Source organism: Coregonus lavaretus, assembly GCF_964263955.1.
Source record: "Coregonus lavaretus genome assembly, chromosome: 24".
In the NCBI taxonomy this organism is placed as follows: Eukaryota; Metazoa; Chordata; class Actinopteri; order Salmoniformes; family Salmonidae; genus Coregonus; species Coregonus lavaretus.
The window spans coordinates 42,224,383-42,242,211 of record NC_140011.1 but is presented as its reverse complement, the minus strand read 5'-3'; the positions used below and the strand labels follow the sequence as shown (position 1 = coordinate 42,242,211).

The window sequence follows — 17,829 nt, the reverse complement described above, 5'->3', positions numbered from 1 at the left end:
TGGGGGAGAGAGAAAGCCTCTCATAATGAAGAGATAGAGATACTGTATCTTTTCATCCTTACCTCCCAGGTTAGAGAGAGAGAGCGAGAGAGAGATAGATAGATGCTGAAGACCCTGGATGATCCCTCTTCATCCTTACCTCCCAGGTCAGAGAGAGAGATAGTGAGTGGGAGAGAGAGAGCTACACAAAGAGAAAGAAAGAGAAAGAGAGAGAGCGAGAGATAGATGCTGAAGACCCTGAATGATCCCTCTTCATCCTTACCTTCCAGGTTAGAGAGAGAGTGGGAGAGAGAGAGCAACACAAAGAGAAAGAGATGCTGAAGACCCTGGATGATCCTTCTTCATGCTTACCTCCCAGGTTAGAGAGAGAGATAGTGAGTGACATATAAAGTGACATACATATAAATAGCTAGATCCTGGAGACCCTACATCTCTCCATCCTTACCTCCTAAAATGGTGAGATTAATAGAGAGATAGTAAGAGAGTTACATAAAAGAGAGATGTTGAAGACACTGGAGGATCTCTCTCTCTCTCTCTCTCTCTTTCTCTCGCTCTCTCTCTCTCTCTCTCTCGCTCGCTCTCCTTACCTCCTTCACAACCAGTGGCCCCAGAGGTCTGTGGCGTTAGCCACTCTGTACCTCACAGCTTTATACCCAGCATGCCCTCTGACAAGACAGCCAACAGCCAATCAAAGACCTCCTCCCTGGTGATGTCATCGTTGTCACATCACTCAATCACAGAAAGTTTTCTGTAAGTATTATAACATGGTGTACTGAAAATGTTGTACAGCAAGGGTAGGCAACTAGATTCAGCCGCGGGCCGATTTTTGTTGGAGCGAATGGTTAGGCGTTCCCCTCTGCACAGCAGAAGCCACGGTTTGAGTCCCCATTGCACGGTTCGTGTCTCTCTCCCGCTACATTGGTGGCATCGGTGGGATCACTCCAGTTGTCTCATGAGGCTTGGGGAAGTTTAACTTGTTTGTGTTTGTGGCTTGGTGCACAACAAAGCGTAAAGCACCAATCTGCATTTCAAACAAATAACAAAGTGGTCACCCCACCACTTGTTTTGGTAAACAGCCGAGGGATGGGGCCTGAGAAATATAACCACTCTCAAATTCATAGACAGAGCTGTGGACGCAAGGACTGACCACAGTCTAACGGAAAACTGACATTTATACTGTAATTTGGGGTATTTATTAACAGTAAAATACTGTGAAAAATGTTACTGCAGCATACTGTGGTGCATATGGTGCATTGTGGGAAAGTTTTGTGGACAGGGAAATAATTGCAGCATTTTGAATGGTACCATAATTTCACCCCACAGACTACAGTATCGTACAGTATTTTTGGAGCAACAAAAACCTTTTGACCACTAGTGGGTGGTATTGTTGTTTCTGGCTCATTAACATAAAGTATTTGTGCCAGCCATCAGTGAGAGTGCTGTACCAATTGAACTGCTGTGTGTTAGTAATGCCCCAGGAATTTAAAATGTTTGGGGTCAGACTGGAGTGGCAGCAAAGTCTTAAACATTTCATTGTTGAGCGTTTTTGCCATGCCGTTTTGGTCTGTTTTGCCTTGTAGTCGCTGCCAGTTTGGAAGCCTTTGTTAAGGCCTTTAGAAGTGCAAGAGATATAAAACACAGAATATTAAGTAATATGCTTTATGCGTAAACATACCTAGCAGCCAACCTGCTTGCACCAATCCAATGTAATTACAGTACAATTCTGTGAAATGCAAACCCCACCTATCTCAATGAATGTCATCCATCCATCTACTCATTAATTAATTAATTCATTCATTCATTACAATTAGAGTAGCAGACTTTTTTACAGTAATAATTATAGTTTTAACCATGTTTTGAAGCTAAACAGTGTTTGTTTACGTTTACTTAGTTTACAAGCTGTGGAGTAAAACAAGCTTATATTTTGGGTTCTGATGGAGTTGAATTAAGCTCATGAGGCATTTATAAGTTATATTCTGCAAGAATCAATGGCTATATATCATACATTTTTTAGTTTAAAAATGTACAGTCGTGGTCAAAGTTTTGAGAATGACACAAATACTAATTTTCACAAAGTCCGCTGCTTCAGTTTTGATGATGGCAATTTGCATATACTCCAGAATGTCATGAAGAGTGATCAGATGAATTGCAATTAATTGCAAAGTCCCTCTTTGCCATGAAAATGAACTTCATCCCAAAAAAACATTTCCACTGCATTTCAGCCCTGCCACAAAAGGACCAGCTGCCATCATGTCAGTGATTCTCTCGTTATCACAGGTGAGAGTGTTGACGAGGACAAGGCTGGAGATCACTCTGTCATGCTGATTGAGTTAGAATAACAGACTGGAAGCTTTAAAAGGAGGGTGGTGCTTGAAATCATTGTTCTTCCTCTGTTAACCATGGTTACCTGCAAGGAAACACGTGCCGTCATCATTGCTTTGCACAAAAAGGGCTTCACAGGCAAGGATATTGCTGCTAGTAAGATTGCACCTAAATCAACCATTTATCGGATCATGAAGAACTTCAAGGAGAGAGGTTCAATTGTTGTGAAGAAGGCGTCAGGGTGCCCAAGAAAGTCCAGCAAGCGCCAGGACCGTCTCCTAAAGTTGATTCAGCTGCGTGATCGGGGCACCACCAGTGCAGAGCTTGCTCAGGAATGGCAGCAGGCAGGTGTGAGTGCATCTGCACGCACAGTGAGGCGAAGACTTTTGGAGAATGGCCTGGTGTAAAGAAGGGCAGCAAAGAAGCCACTTCTCTCCAGGAAAAACATCAGGGACAGACTGATATTCTGCAAAAGGTACAGGGATTGGACTGCTGAGGACTGGGGTAAAGTCATTTTCTCTGATGAATCCCCTTTCCGATTGTTTGGGGCATCCGGAAAACACCTTGTCCGGAGAAGACAAGGTGAGCGCTACCATCAGTCCTGTGTCATGCCAACAGTAAAGCATCCTGAGACCATTCATGTGTGGGGTTGCTTCTCAGCCAAGGGAGTGGGCTCACTCACAATTTTGCCTAAGAACACAGCCATGAATAAAGAATGGTACCAACACATCCTCCGAGAGCAACTTCTCCCAACCATCCAAGAACAGTTTGGTGATGACCAATGCCTTTTCCAGCATGATGGAGCACCTTGCCATAAGGCAAAAGTGATAACTAAGTGGCTCGGGGAACAAAACATCGAAATGTTGGGTCCATGGCCAGGAAACTCCCAAGACCTTAATCCCATTGAGAATTTGTGGTCGATCATCAAAAGGCGGGTGGACAAACAAAAACCCACAAATTCTGACAAACTCCAAGCATTGATTATGCAAGAATGGGCTGCCATCAGTCAGGATGTGGCCCAGAAGTTAATTGACAGCACGCCAGGGCGGATTGCAGAGGTCTTGAAAAAGAAGGGTCAACACTGCAAATATTGACTCTTTGCATAAACTTAATGTAATTGTCAATAAAAGCCTTTGACACTTATGGAATGCTTGTAATTATACTTCAGTATACCATAGTAACATCTGACAAAAATATCTCATAACACCGAAGCTGCGAACTTTGTGAAGACCAATACCTGTGTCATTCTCAAAGCTTTTGACCACGACTTTATGTACCAATCCTGGATTGCCCCTTCAAGGCTTATACTGCCGGCATCAAAACGTATAAAATGTGATTTGATGACATCGGTCTTATTTGATGTGATGTGACATTTCAAATAAAGATATGATTGTTACTGTCTGAGTGTGTTATAGCCTCTTCTTTCACAAAGCAAACTACCAGACAGCAAAAACAAGTGTAAATGTTTCTTGTTTACCATATTGAATAATGAAATGTAAAAAACATATCAGATCTGTTTTAAAAAATGATTCAGGTCTGGGGCTCAACTCCTGCATGACCAGATGACCTTTCGGCCAAAGGCTTCCTTCATAGGTGAGAGAACAGGAGATGTGTGCAGTCATAACGCCTTCTGTGTGATTTTATAAGCGGCAGGCTGCCTGAGTGCCTGTCAGCTGGCTATGGGGTGGATGGAGGGTTTGTGATGTGCGTTGGACCCACTTGGCCAGGGAAGCCTTGATCTCCTTGGTACGGAGGCAGTAGATGAAGGGGTTGAGGAGGGGAGGCAGCAGACTGTAGAAGAAGAAGAATACTTTATTAAGCCATACAAGATGGACTGGTCTTCTGCTGTACCAAACTCCTCTGACACACACACACACACACACACACACACACACACACACACACACAGTTGGAGAGGCTGGAGCAATGGGCAACTACTAGTGCAGTGCCCGGTGAGGAGTTTAGGGGTTATTTGCCTTGCTCAAGGGCACAATGGCAGGTGAAGGCATCTAGGACACTGACGCCAACAACCCTCCACTCCCAACCACATTTTTCCCTGTCAAACATGGGATTCAAACTGACAACCTCCCGGTTGCTGGCCCGCTTCTCTAACCTCTAAGCTACCTGCCTGTAGAGCAGGGTCAGGCCGATAACAAAGTCCTGGCTGATGGACAAGTTGATGATGCTAATGGTGTAGACGCAGCACCGGGGAACGTAGTACAGAGAGATGATACACAGCTGGGAACTACAGGTGGAGAAGGTCTTCCACTGACTCTGGATGGCAGGGGGTAGAAAGGGACAGGAGGGGAGGGGAGAGGAGAGGGGGAGAGAGGGACAGGAGGGGAGGGGAGAGAGGGACAGGAGGGGAGGGGAGAGAGGGACAGGAGGGGAGGGGAGAGAGGGACAGGAGGGGAGGGGAGAGAGGGACGGGAGGGGAGGGGAGAGAGGGACGGGAGGGGAGGGGAGAGAGGGACGGGAGGGGAGGGGAGAGAGGGACGGGAGGGGAGAGGGGGACAGGAGGGGAGGGGAGAGAGGTACAGGAGGGGAGGGGAGAGGGGGACAGGAGGGGAGGGGAGAGAGGGACAGGAGGGGAGGGGAGAGAGGGACAGGAGGGAGGGGAGGGGAGAGAGGGACAGGAGGAGAGGGGAGGGGAGAGGAGAGGGGGGAGAGAGGGAGGGGAGGGGAGAGAGGGACGGGAGGGGAGGGGAGAGAGGGACGGGAGGGGAGAGGGGGACAGGAGGGGAGGGGAGAGAGGTACAGGAGGGGAGGGGAGAGGGGGACAGGAGGGGAGGGGAGAGAGGGACAGGAGGGGAGGGGAGAGAGGGACAGGAGGGAGGGGAGGGGAGAGAGGGACAGGAGGAGAGGGGAGGGGAGAGAGGGACAGGAGGGAGGGGAGGGGAGAGAGGGACAGGAGGGGAGGGGAGAGAGGGACAGGAGGGGAGGGGAGAGGGGGACGGGAGGGGAGGGGAGAGAGGGACGGGAGGGGAGAGGGGGACAGGAGGGGAGGGGAGAGAGGTACAGGAGGGGAGGGGAGAGGGGGACAGGAGGGGAGGGGGAGAGAGGGACAGGAGGGGAGGGGAGAGGAGAAAAGGACAGGACAGGAGGGGAGGGGAGGGGAGGGGAGAGGAGAAAGGGACAGGAGGGGGAGAGAGGGAGGGAAGGGGAGAGAGGGACGGGAGGGGAGAGAGGGACAAGAGGGGAGGGGAGAGAGGGACAGGAGGGGAGGGGAGAGAGGGACAGGAGGGGAGGGGAGAGAGGGACGGGAGGAGAGGGGAGGGGAGAGAGGGACAGGAGGGGAGGGGAGAGAGGGACAGGAGGGGAGGGGGAGAGAGGGACAGGAGGGGAGGGGAGAGAGATGGACAGGAAGGAAGGGGAGAGAGAGGGACAGGAGGAGAGGGGGAGAGAGGGACGGGAAAGGAGGGGAGAGAGGGACAGAAGGGGAGGGAGGGGGAGAGAGAGAAGGTCAGGTGGGGAGGGGAGAGAGGAGAGAGGTTTAGTTCAGATGGGGAGTTCACAGACAAAACAACGCACACATACTGTTTACACACACGCACGCCCAACATATGCACACACACACACACACACACACTCCCGCTCACCTGTGTGCTGGCCATTCTGAGCACGGCCATAACTATGTTGACATAGGAGAAGATGATGAAGCCAAAGGGGAGGAGGAGGACGAACATGGCTATTGAGAAGGATACTCTGCTCTGGGACGAGATGTCAGCACACGAAAGCCTGTTGAGTGAGTGATTGTTTGACTGTCTAATTGATGGATTGATTGAATTTGTCAATTTTAAAAATCCATACATGTGTACAGACAGTAAACACTGCACATTAAAGGGCCAATCTGGGATTCAAACAACAACAAAGCGGACACCCCTCCACTTTTTGGGGGATAAATTTAACCACAAGCAAACACGCATATACACTGACTTGTTGAGAGATATGGTGTCGCAGTAGCAATGGATGATGCGGTTGGGCCCACAGAAAGGCATCTGGGATGACTGGATGGTGGTGATGCCTGGAGCTATCATGGCTGACACCCAGGACATGGCTGTTAGGAGAGACATGGTCCTGTTGGTCATCAGCTTAGTGTACCTGGTAGAGAGGGAGAGGGGTGGGAGAGGGGGAAGAGAGGTATGGGAGAGGGCGGAGAGAGGGGTGGGAGAGGGGGAAGAGAGGTATGGGAGAGGGTGGAGAGAGGGGTGGGAGAGGGGGGAGAGAGGTGTGGGAGAGGGTGGAGAGAGGGGTGGGAGAGGGGGGAGAGAGGTGTGGGAGAGGGCGGAGAGAGGGGTGGGAGAGCGGGGAGAGAGGTGTGGGAGAGGGGATGAGAGAGGGGTGGGAGAGAGGTGTGGGAGAGGGCGGAGAGAGGGGTGGGAGAGGGGGAAGAGAGGTATGGGAGAGGGCGGAGAGAGGGGTGGGAGAGGGGGGAGAGAGGGGTGGGAGATGGGGAAGAGAGTTGTGAGTGAGGGGTGGGAGAGAAGAGAGCAACACCAGGGTTGTGGGTTTGATGTTTTGTGTGCTTGGTGTTATCTTTAAGTTGTATTGCATAAAAGGCTGATTTTTATCTTAACATAATATAATGTATGCCATTAAGCAGACACTTTTATCCAAAGCGACTTAGAGTCATGCATGCATAATTTTTTTATGTAACAAACCTGATGTTGCAAGAGCCATGCTCTACCAACTGAGCTACAGTGGACCAAAAGTGAAATAGACAGGTACCGGTCCATAGCCATGGTTATCATGATGAGAGAGTTAGGGTTAGGGTAAGGGTTAGGGTTAGGGTTAAGGTTAGGGTTAGGTAAATCTATGTTACCTGAGAGGGTAGCAGATAGCCAGGTACCGGTCCATAGCCATGGTCATCATGATGAGAGAGTTGAGCGTTCCAAAGTAGTGGATGAGTTGTTTCTGTATCAGACACAGATAGAAAGAGATGCCAGCGTCGTCCCACCACCACCGAGCTATCACTTTGGGAAGGGCCACCGTGCAGAACCCTGGGAAAGGACAAGCACCACAACATATCAAAATTTAAATAAATATAAAAAAATGTTGTGCTATGCAGATTCGAAAACAGGCCACACATTTGAACAGGAAGTTCATGGTAACGTCCTTACAGACACACATTTTAACAGGATAACCTTTCTGTCATGACTTCTTCCGTGTCTTACCTATATCTGACAGAACCAGGCTGAGTATCTTACCTATATTTGACAGAACAAGGCTGAGTATCTTACCTATAACTGACAGAACCAGGCTGAGTATCTTACCTATATCTGACAGAACCAGGCTGAGTATCTTACCTATATCTGACAGAACCAGGCTGAGTATCTCTTACCTATATCTGACAGAACCAGGCTGAGTATCTTACCTATATCTGACAGAACCAGGCTGAGTATCTTACCTATATCTGACAGAGCCAGGCTGAGTATCTTACCTATATCTGACACAACCAGGCTGAGTATCTTACCTATATCTGACACAACCAGGCTGAGTATCTTACCTATATCTGACAGAGCCAGGCTGAGTATCTTACCTATATCTGACAGAGCCAGGCTGAGTATCTTACCTATATCTGACAGAGCCAGGCTGAGTATCTTACCTATATCTGACAGAGCCAGGCTGAGTATCTTACCTATATCTGACAGAGCCAGGCTGAGTATCTCTTACCTATATCTGACAGAACCAGGCTGAGTATCTTACCTATACCTGACAGAACCAGGCTGAGTATCTTACCTATATCTGACAGAGCCAGGCTGAGTATCTTACCTATATCTGACAGAACCAGGCTGAGTATCTTACCTATATCTGACAGAGCCAGGCTGAGCATGATGATGTACATGGGTTTCTGCAGGCTGCGCTCCAGGGCAAACAGCACCACCAGCAGGAAGTTCCCCACCACCGTGGTCACATAGATGAAGAAGAAGAACCAGGCCACCAGCTGGTAGAAGGATGGATGAAGCCCCGGGAAGCCCACGATCACAAACTCTGACACACGCGTGTAGTTACTTGGGAGCATACTGCACGGGGAGAGAATATTATGGATTGATCCCACCGCTGCCACCAATGTACTGAGGAGAGAGTAATATGGATTGATCCCACCGCTGCCATCAATGTACTGAGGAGAGAATAGTATGGAGTGATCCCAGGGGCGTCATGCACCCTAAAAATCTGAGGGGGCGCAAAGTACATGAGGGTGGTCTGGAGGGGGGCTAGAATTTTGAATTTTTCAAACACCCGAAACAGCTTTTTCTTACAATCTAGAGCCATAATAATGTATCTGCGTCTCCTACATTCTAGAGCCATAATAAGTTATCTGCGTCTCTAAGCGTACCACTTGTGCTCTTTGTGTCGTGATTGGCTTCGCTGCATCTCTGCTAAAATGTGGGTAAAAGATTGAAAGGAATGTGAGTCTTATTCAGTACATTTAATTGTTGCTTGCTTTTCTAAAGTCTACCAACCTTGGCAGCAGGCATGCCAGCTAAGATAGTTAGACAAGCTGGCTACTCTAACTTGATTGATAGCCTGAAATGGCTTCTTGGTAGCTAGTTATGAGGTTGGGAGATTGGGAACCTATCTGGTATATAGCTTCATAAAATTGCTAGGTGGCTAATAGCATTACAGAGAAACAACAACAACAACAATTAATGGGCATGACGCCTCTGATCCCACCGCTGCCACAATGTACTGAGGAGAGAACAGAATGATTGACAATACAACACCATTATGATAGACAATACACCATCATTATGATAGACAATACACCATCATTATGATAGACAATACACCTTCATTATGATAGACAATACACCATCATTATGATAGACAATACACCAAACACAAGTCAAACACAAATCTAACCGCTACTGTACTCAACTGAGTACAGAAGCAGTCACTGAAAAATGTTTGCCCTGATAAAAGACCATCAGTTAAAAAAGACCTTCCAACACTACAGTATAGTAACAGGTATAATATAACATAATATAGTCATAACATAACAAACAGTATAATGATAACATATATAGACGTACCTCTCTTTTTGATGGTGGCCAGAGAATGGACTCGCCTTCACACACCTTCTGATTTAAATACTATCGACAGGGGCTCCATCCTAAAGAGGGAGTGTGTGTGCATGTGATGCTCTTACTGTACGGGATGGGAGGGGATAATTATGTGACTGGTACAATATGTGCCTTCTATGAGGTTACAGGCCATGCCGCCTCTCCCATTACAATAAATTCATGTGTGTATGTGTGTTTGTATGTTTATGTGTGTGGTAAATATCTGATTCCTTGACCATGTAGATAATGTATTGTATACTACTAGAATGTATAGTCCCTGTAAAACAATATTATTCAAAGTCAAGGTCGCGACCCCGAATTGCAGTGGGGTTGCCAAAATATACTGTACAAAAATATCAACGCAACATGTAAAAGTGTTGGTCCCATGTTTCATGAGCTGAAATAAAAAGATCCCAGAAATGTTACATTCGCACACAAAGCTTCTTTCTCTCAAATGTTGTGCACAAATGTGTTTACATCCCTGTTAGTGAGCATTTCTCCTTCACCAAGATAACCCATCCACCTGACAGGTGTGGCATTCAAGAAGCTGATTAAACAGCATGATCATTAAACAGGTGCACCTTGTGCTGGGGACAATAAAAGGCCACTCTAAAATGTGCAGTTTTGTCACACAACACAATGCCACAGATGTCTCATGTTTTGAGGGAGCGTGCAATTGGCATGCTGACTGCAGGAATGTCCACCAGAGAATTCAATGTTAATTTCTCTACCATAAGCCGCCTCCAACGTCGTTCTAGAGAATTTGGTAGTATGTCCAACCGACCTCACAACCGCAGACCATGTGTATGGCGTTGTGTGGGCGAGTGGTTTGCTGATGTCAACGTTGTGAAGAGAGTGCCCCATGGTGGCGGTGGGGTTATGGTATGGGCAGGCATAAGCTACAGACAATGAACACAATTGCATTTTATCAATGTCAATTTGAATGCACAGAGATACTGTGACGAGATCCTGTGGCCCATTGTGAAGGACATATTTTTTTAAGGTGTCTGTGACCAACAGATGCATATCTGTATTCCCAGTCATGTGAAATCCATAGATTAGGGCCTAAATAATTAATTTAAATTGACTGATTTCCTTATATGAACTGTAACTCAGTAAAATCTTTGAAATTGTTGCATGTTGCATTTAGATTTTTGTTCAGTATATGTTTATACAGTGTATTCGGAAAGTATTCAGACCTTCACTTTTTCCACATTTAGTTATGTTACAGCCTTATTCTAAAATGGATTTAAAAAATGTTTCCCCCTCATCAATCTACACACAATACCCTATAATGACAAAGCAAAAACAGTTATCTTTTAAACGGAAATATCACATTTACATAAGTATTCAGAACCTTTACTCAGTACTTTGTTGAAGCACCTTTGGCAGCGGTTACAGCCTTGAGTATTCTTGGGTATGACGCTACAAGCTTGGCACACCTGTATTTGGGGAGTTTGTCCCATTCCTCGCTGCAGATCCTCTCAAGCTCTGTCAGGTTGGGATGGGGACCATCGCTGCACAGCTATTTTCAGGTCTCCAGAGATTTTCGATCGGGTTCAAGTCCAGGCTCTGGCTGGGCCACTCAAGGACATTCAGAGACTTGTCCCGAAGGCACTTCTGCATTGTCTTGGCTGTCTGCTTAGGGTCGTTGTCCAGTTGGAAGGTAAACCTTCGCCCCAGTCTGAGGTCCTGAGCGCTTTGGAGCAGGTTTTCATCAAGGATCTCTGTACTTTGCTCCGTTCATCTTTGCCTTAATCATGACTAGTCTCCCAGTCTCTGCCGCTGAAAAACATCCCCTCACCATGATGCTGCCACCACCATGCTTCACCGTAGGGATGGTGCCAGGTTTCCTCCAGATGTGATGGTTGGCATTCAGGCCAAAGAGTTCAATCTTGGTTTCATCAAACCAGAGAATCTTGTTTGTCATTGTCTGAGATTCTTTAAGTGCCTTTTGGCAAACTCGAAGCAGGCTGTCATGTGCCTTTTACTGAGGAGAGGCTTCCGTCTGGCCACTCTACCATAAAGTCCTGATTGGTGGAGTGCTGCAGAGATGGTTGTCCTTCTGGAAAGTGCTCCCATCTCCACAGAGGAACTCTAGAGCTCTGTCAGAGTGACCATTGGGTTCTTAGCCACCTCCCTGACCAAGGCCCTTCTCCCCCGATTGCTCAGTTTGGCCGGGCGGCCAGATCTAGGAAGAGTCTTGGTGGTTCCAAACTTCTTCCATTTAAGAATGATGGAAGGCACTGTGTTCTTGGAGACCTTCAATGCTGCAGAATTTTTTTGGTACCCTTCCCCAGAACTGTGCCTCGACACAATCCTGTCTCTGAGCTCTACAGACAATTCCTTCGACCTCATGGCTTGGTGTTTGCTCTGACATGCACCGTCAACTCTGGGACCTTATATAGACAGGTGTGTGCCTTTCCAAATCATGTCCAATCAAATTAATTTACCACAGGTGGACTCCAATCGAGTTGTAGAAACTTCTCAAGGATGATCAATGTGAGCCCCTAATTGAGTACCACAGTTTGAGTCATAATAAAACCTAGCGGTAAAACCTGGAAATGTTTCCAATCATTATTTCACCATTCATTTTTGCTTCAGGGATTTTAGAACTACTTCATATAAGGTTTGTGTTTCGTGTAGGCTTACCCTCTCTCGGACAAGGTCACTTTTATCAATATATTTGATTGTAATTACCCCTGCTAACAAGCAATTTTGGCAAGGTCAAATATCGGTGGTTAGCTAGGTGCTTATGAAAATTCGCTAGATACCCACCGACTGTAGTTACGTGTACAACACACATTACCTTCCTTACAAGTAAAAAGAAAACCAGCATAGGCTAGCATAATGACTGTTGTGACCTTTTTAGTCTTTAGTGAGCTAGCCAGCTACTTTTTCATATGGTGACATGCTAGCTAGTGTTAGACCAACAGGGAAGGGATATTTAGCTAGCTAGTTAATATTTAGCCAGCTAGTTAACCGTTTGTGTAGTCAAACTTGCTAGCTAATGATAGGCTGGTACCATGGCAAGGATAGTTGGTTAGCTAACATGTCACCACTTAGAAAAGTCTGATTACAAGAACGATGAGCTAATGTTAACTAGCTAGCTAGCTAAATATTGCCTGGTGGGCTAGCTAGTTAGGCACCTTGATTGGCTAGTTAGCAACATTAGCTAAAGTTGGCTAGCTGCTCACAAAGGACTTGTGGGCTCAATGCTTTCCCCATACAAAACACAGAAACGGTTTTGTTCCACGAGTGCATCTGTTGTGACCTTTTTATTGACAAGTCTTTAGTGACCTAGCCAGCTAGTTAACTATTTAGAACCCATAGATGCCGTCGACTGCTTTTCTTTAAATTACTATAGCAGCCGCCAACGGCCTTGTTCTTCTAACAATAATATCTATGTCAATATCGCAAAATTAAAAGCTATCAACCTGGCTGTTCTCATCAACCAGAAACCGAGTATGCTGTCATTTGACTTTTCAACGTTTTTTTCACATCATTACTCAAAATGACAGCACCGAAGCGGACCCGACTTTTCACTGTGAAAGTTGGTGATACGGATTCGGACACGTCCTTGCACTTTGAAAAGCGATGATGTCGAGGTGAGTGAAATAAATCAACAGCAGATACATGTTTGGTGTTGTCGATGTTTGGTGCTTTGAAATTTGGGGAATAGCTCTCAGATTAACAAGTCCTGTCATGATAACTTGGTTGGTACAGGTGAGCACATCAGCGGTGAAGCTCGATTGTTTGCTCTCTGTCTCATGGAAATAGTTGCAGTGTTTAGCTGTATATAGTCAGCTAACTAGTTGGTTGTTTTGTCTTGTTTCTACCGATTTAATTAATATGGGAACAGCCCAAGCTGCTTGTTATAGCTAGCTAGCAAGCAAACTAGTCAGTCTGTCAGGCAAGAAAAGCTGGGTGTAGTGGTAAATTTGAGCTCTGCTCACAAACCTCAGCTGTCCTTTTCACTAGCTAACGTTAGCCATACAGACAAGCAGCTAACTAGCCACTGAAATGAAGGCTTGTTCCACCATTGGGGTGCCAGAGCAGCGAATAGCTTTGACTGGGCTGACCGGGAACTGTGCTCCCGTAGGGGAGCTAGCAGGCCAGAGGTGGATGAACGTAGTGCCCTCGTTTGGTTTTAGGGTTTGATTAGAGCCTGAAGGTAAGGAGGTGCCGTTACACACACACACAGAGAGACAGAGAGAGACATAGACAGAGACAGAGAGAGAGAGAGGCGCACAATGCTCTTAACCACTAAGCTACCTGCCGTTACCTGTAGTTACCTGTATAAAAGACACCTGTCCACAGAAGCAATCAATCAATCAGATTCCAAACTCTCCACCATGGCCAAGACCAAAAGACCTACACAAGGCTGGAATGGGCTACAAGACCATCGCCAAGCAGCTTGGTGAGAAGGTGACAACAGTTGGTGCGATTATTCGCAAATGGAAGAAACACAAAATAACTGTCAATCTCCCTCGGCCTGGGGCTCCATGCAAGATCTCACCTCGTGGAGTTGCAATGATCATGAGAACGGTGAGGAATCAGCCCAGAACTACACGGGAGGATCTTGTCAATGATCTCAAGGCAGCTGGGACCATAGTCACCAAGAAAACAATTGGTAACACACTACGCCGTGAAGAATTTAAATCCTGCAACGCCTGCAAGGGCCCCCTGCTCAAGAAAGCACATATACATGCCCGTCTGAAGTTTGCCAATGAACATCTGAATGATTCAGAGGAGAACTGGGTGAAAGTGTTTTGGTCAGATGAGACCAAAATGGAGCTCTTTGGCATCAACTCAACTCGCCGTGTTTGGAGGAGGAGGAATGCTGCCTATTACCCCAAGAACACCATCCCCACCGTCAAACATGGAGGTGGAAACATTATGCTTTGGGGGTGTTTTTCTGCTAAGGGGACAGGACAACTTCACCGCATCAAAGGGACGATGGACGGGGCCATGTACCGTCAAATCTTGGGTGAGAACCTCCTTCCCTCAGCCAGGGCATTGAAAATGGGTCGTGGATGGGTATTCCAGCATGACAATGACCCAAAACACACGGCCAAGGCAACAAAGGAGTGGCTCAAGAAGAAGCACATTAAGGTCCTGGAGTGGCCTAGCCAGTCTCCAGACCTTAATCCCATAGAAAATCTGTGGAGGGAGCTGAAGGTTTGAGTTGCCAAACGTCAGCCTCAAAACCTTAATGACTTGGAGAAGATCTGCAAAGAGGAGTGGGACGAAATCCCTCCTGAGATGTGTGCAAACCTGGTGGCCAACTACAAGAAACGTCTGACCTCTGTGATTGCCAACAAGGGTTTTGCCACCAAGTAGACCCAGGGCCTAGAGCTTAATGATGAGCTTGGAGGGTACAATGGTGTTGAATGCTGAGCTATAGCCAATGAACAGCATTCTTACATAGGTATTCCTCTTGTCCAGATGGGATAGGGCAGTGTGCAGTGTGATGGTGATTGCATCGTCTGTGTATCTATTGGGGCGGTAAGCAAAGTGAAGTGGGTCTAGGGTGACAGGTAAGGTAGAGGTGATATGATCCTTGACTAGTTTCTCAAAGAACTTCATGATGACAGAGGTGAGTGCTACGGGGCGATAGTCATTTAGTTCAGTTACCTTTGCTTTCTTGGGTACAGGAACAATGGTGGCCATCTTGAAGCATGTGGGGACAGCAGACTGGGATAGGGAGAGATTGAATATGTCCGTAAACACACAAGCCAGCTGGTCTGCGCATGCTCTGAGGACGCGGCTAGGGATGCCGTCTGGGCCGGCAGCCTTGCGGGGGTTAACATGCTTAAATGTCTTACTCACGTCAGCCACGGAGAAGGAGAGCCCATAGTCCTTGGTAGTGGGCCGCGTCGGTGGCACTGTGTTCTCCTCAAAGTGAGCGAAGAAGGTGTTTAGCTTGTCTGGAAGCGAGACGTCGGTGTCGGCGACGTGGCTGGTTTTCCTTTTGTAGTCTGTGATTGTCTGTAGACCCTGCCACATACGTCTCCTGTCTGAGCCGTTGAATGACGACTCCACTTTGTCTCTATACTGATGTTTTGCCAGTTTAATTGCCTTGCGGCGTGAGTAGCTACACTGTTTGTATTCTGCCATATTCCCAGTGTCCTTGCCATGGTTAAATGTTTGAGTTTCTGCCTATAGGAAGGGAGGAGTAAAATGGAGTCGTGATCAGATTTGCCAAAAGGAGGGTGGGGGAGGGCCTTATTACCATCCCGGAAGTTCGAATAACAATGGTCGAGAATTTTAGCAGCCTGAGTACAACAGTCGATATGTTGATAGAACTTCGGCAGCCTAGTCCTCAAATTTGCTTTGTTAAAATCCCGGCTACAAGAAATGCAGCCTCAGGATATGTGGTTTCCAATTTGCATAAAGTCCAGTGAAGTTCTTTGCGGGCCGACATGGTATCGGCTTGAGGGGGGATATACACGGCCGTGACTATAACCGAAGAAAGTTCTCTTGGGATATAATACGTTCGGCATTTGATTAGTTGGCTGCTTTGAGCAAAACTTGTATGTAATATAATCTATTCTGGGAGCCTAGTGTGTGTGTGTGTATGAACTGTGTGGAATATATTTTTGAACCATTGGCTTCCCTGAAAACTGGTACTGACAGGAGGAGCAATACGAGTCTGTCAGAGGTTGCTGGATGGGGATGGTGATGGAGGCTTTGGTGGTCCACACAACGAAGAAGCAGGTGTCCCTTCCAGTGATGTGGAGCTGACCTTGGACATGGTGCCAGTAAGGATGGTTTTCACGGAGGCGGTAAGACCCTCCCTCCTTGATATAGAAATACTTCGACTTCACTGCCTCTTCAATGGTAAGGTCCCTTGCACCATAGGGACAATTGACCTCCACCACTGCTGTGGTGCCCACCAGACCATCCAGTGTGGTACCCCAGGATCCCAGACCCTGTGACCCAAAGCCCTGACTCCTGCACATCCATCCCTGTAGCCATTTTGAATGCTTTGATGTCCTCCTCTTCATTATCTGTGCCCCACTTTATAGACAACACCCCATCCAATGACTGATCTGAGGACCCTTTTTAGCAGCGACGGAGTAACACGCTCGGTGCTAACCACTGCTCCATAATTGCTGGCCGTCAACCTCCCTCTCCTCATGGTGTGCCAGTTGGGGTTGGTGCACTGTCCAACTGTTGCCTGCCGTATAGCCTCCTGCTGCTCCACCGACAGCGCCATGCCAGCCAGGATGCCTGCATGCCCCAGGGGTCCTTGGTTTTTGACAATGTCCGGAACAGACAGGGATGACAGGGAGGGTAGCGGTTGTTCTGGCTCAGGTTGAAGGAGACATGCTATTCTACTGTACCTGCCCCGGAGACGGTTCCTTTGCCACTGAAGATTCTCCTCGGTGGGCTCTCGGGACAGAGGGTTGTAGTCTTCGGCCAGGTATAGGCCTTCCACTGACTGCACCTGGTTGGGCACGGCTGGCTTCCTCCAATCGCATTCCACATCTGTACGGCAGATATTGTGAACCGCCAAAATAGGCTGCATGGCTGCACTTATGAGCTCCGCGGAGGCATTCGCATGTGGCAGAGAGAATCTCCTGCTCACCTATAGAGACCTGCCAAAAGGAAGGAGGTTAAGTGCTACATGCCTTTCAATGCAGGACTTTGAACACCGTGAAATGCATTAGTTGTAAGAAATGTTCAGTTTTTCTATAACTTTAATTGATAATTTAGGATGTTATCACTTGACTTATCAATCTTTTAGTGGAAGGATCCTATAATAATAATAATAATATAATATGCCATTTAGCAGACGCTTTTATCCAAAGCGACTTACAGTCATGTGTGCATGCATTTTTACGTATGGGTGGTCCCGGGGATCGAACCCACTACCCTGGCGTTACAAGCGCCATGCTCTACCAATTGAGCTACAGAGGACCACAAGAAATCAAGACTGTGTGAATCCATGTACCACTCCGAATAAATAAATACTGTGCCTTTTGAAGATTTGTCTCTGGTCATGAAACTACAATACAGGCTGGATGTCTAAACAAAGTCAATTCTGAATGTTAATTCATTTTTTTATTAATTCTCATCAATGACAACATTCTAGAACTGAGTTATCACTCATCGAAGTCTGGTATCCGGGGTAATCTGGTTAATGATTATATAATTGATTAGGTGTCTCTTTCCTTGTAGAATGTTGACAGCTGTATAGAACACATTGTATTGCTAAGATGCTCAAACTTAACTTAATAGCTACACTCACCGACACAGGATAAACTGTATCCCTCATGCTGGCCCTTACCAAAACAGTAAGTTGCCCCTCACTATAGCTGCACTTCTCCACATGGTCAGACTTCTAGTGGACTTCTCCCCTTTTAATGCTCTGATGCTCATCCTTGAAGAATGCCATAAGGTCTGAAGTAGACAGCAAAGTCAACATACTCTACAA

At 46.9% G+C, this 17,829-nt stretch overlaps 1 protein-coding gene across 1 annotated transcript; it reads right to left on the bottom strand.

Annotated features, from left to right (window-relative positions):
- Positions 1-441: 441 nt before the first annotated feature.
- LOC311099887 (olfactory receptor 1E16-like) lies at positions 442-8,344 on the bottom strand (the record flags this gene model as incomplete). The annotated part of the gene is made up of 7 exons (XM_084140607.1): positions 442-448; positions 4,042-4,132; positions 4,470-4,596; positions 5,922-6,060; positions 6,259-6,423; positions 7,145-7,322; positions 8,128-8,344. The coding sequence occupies 7 exons, from the start codon at positions 8,342-8,344 to the stop codon at positions 442-444; spliced, it is 924 nt and encodes a 307-aa protein (XP_083996733.1).
- Between the last annotated feature and the right edge of the window lie 9,485 nt (positions 8,345-17,829).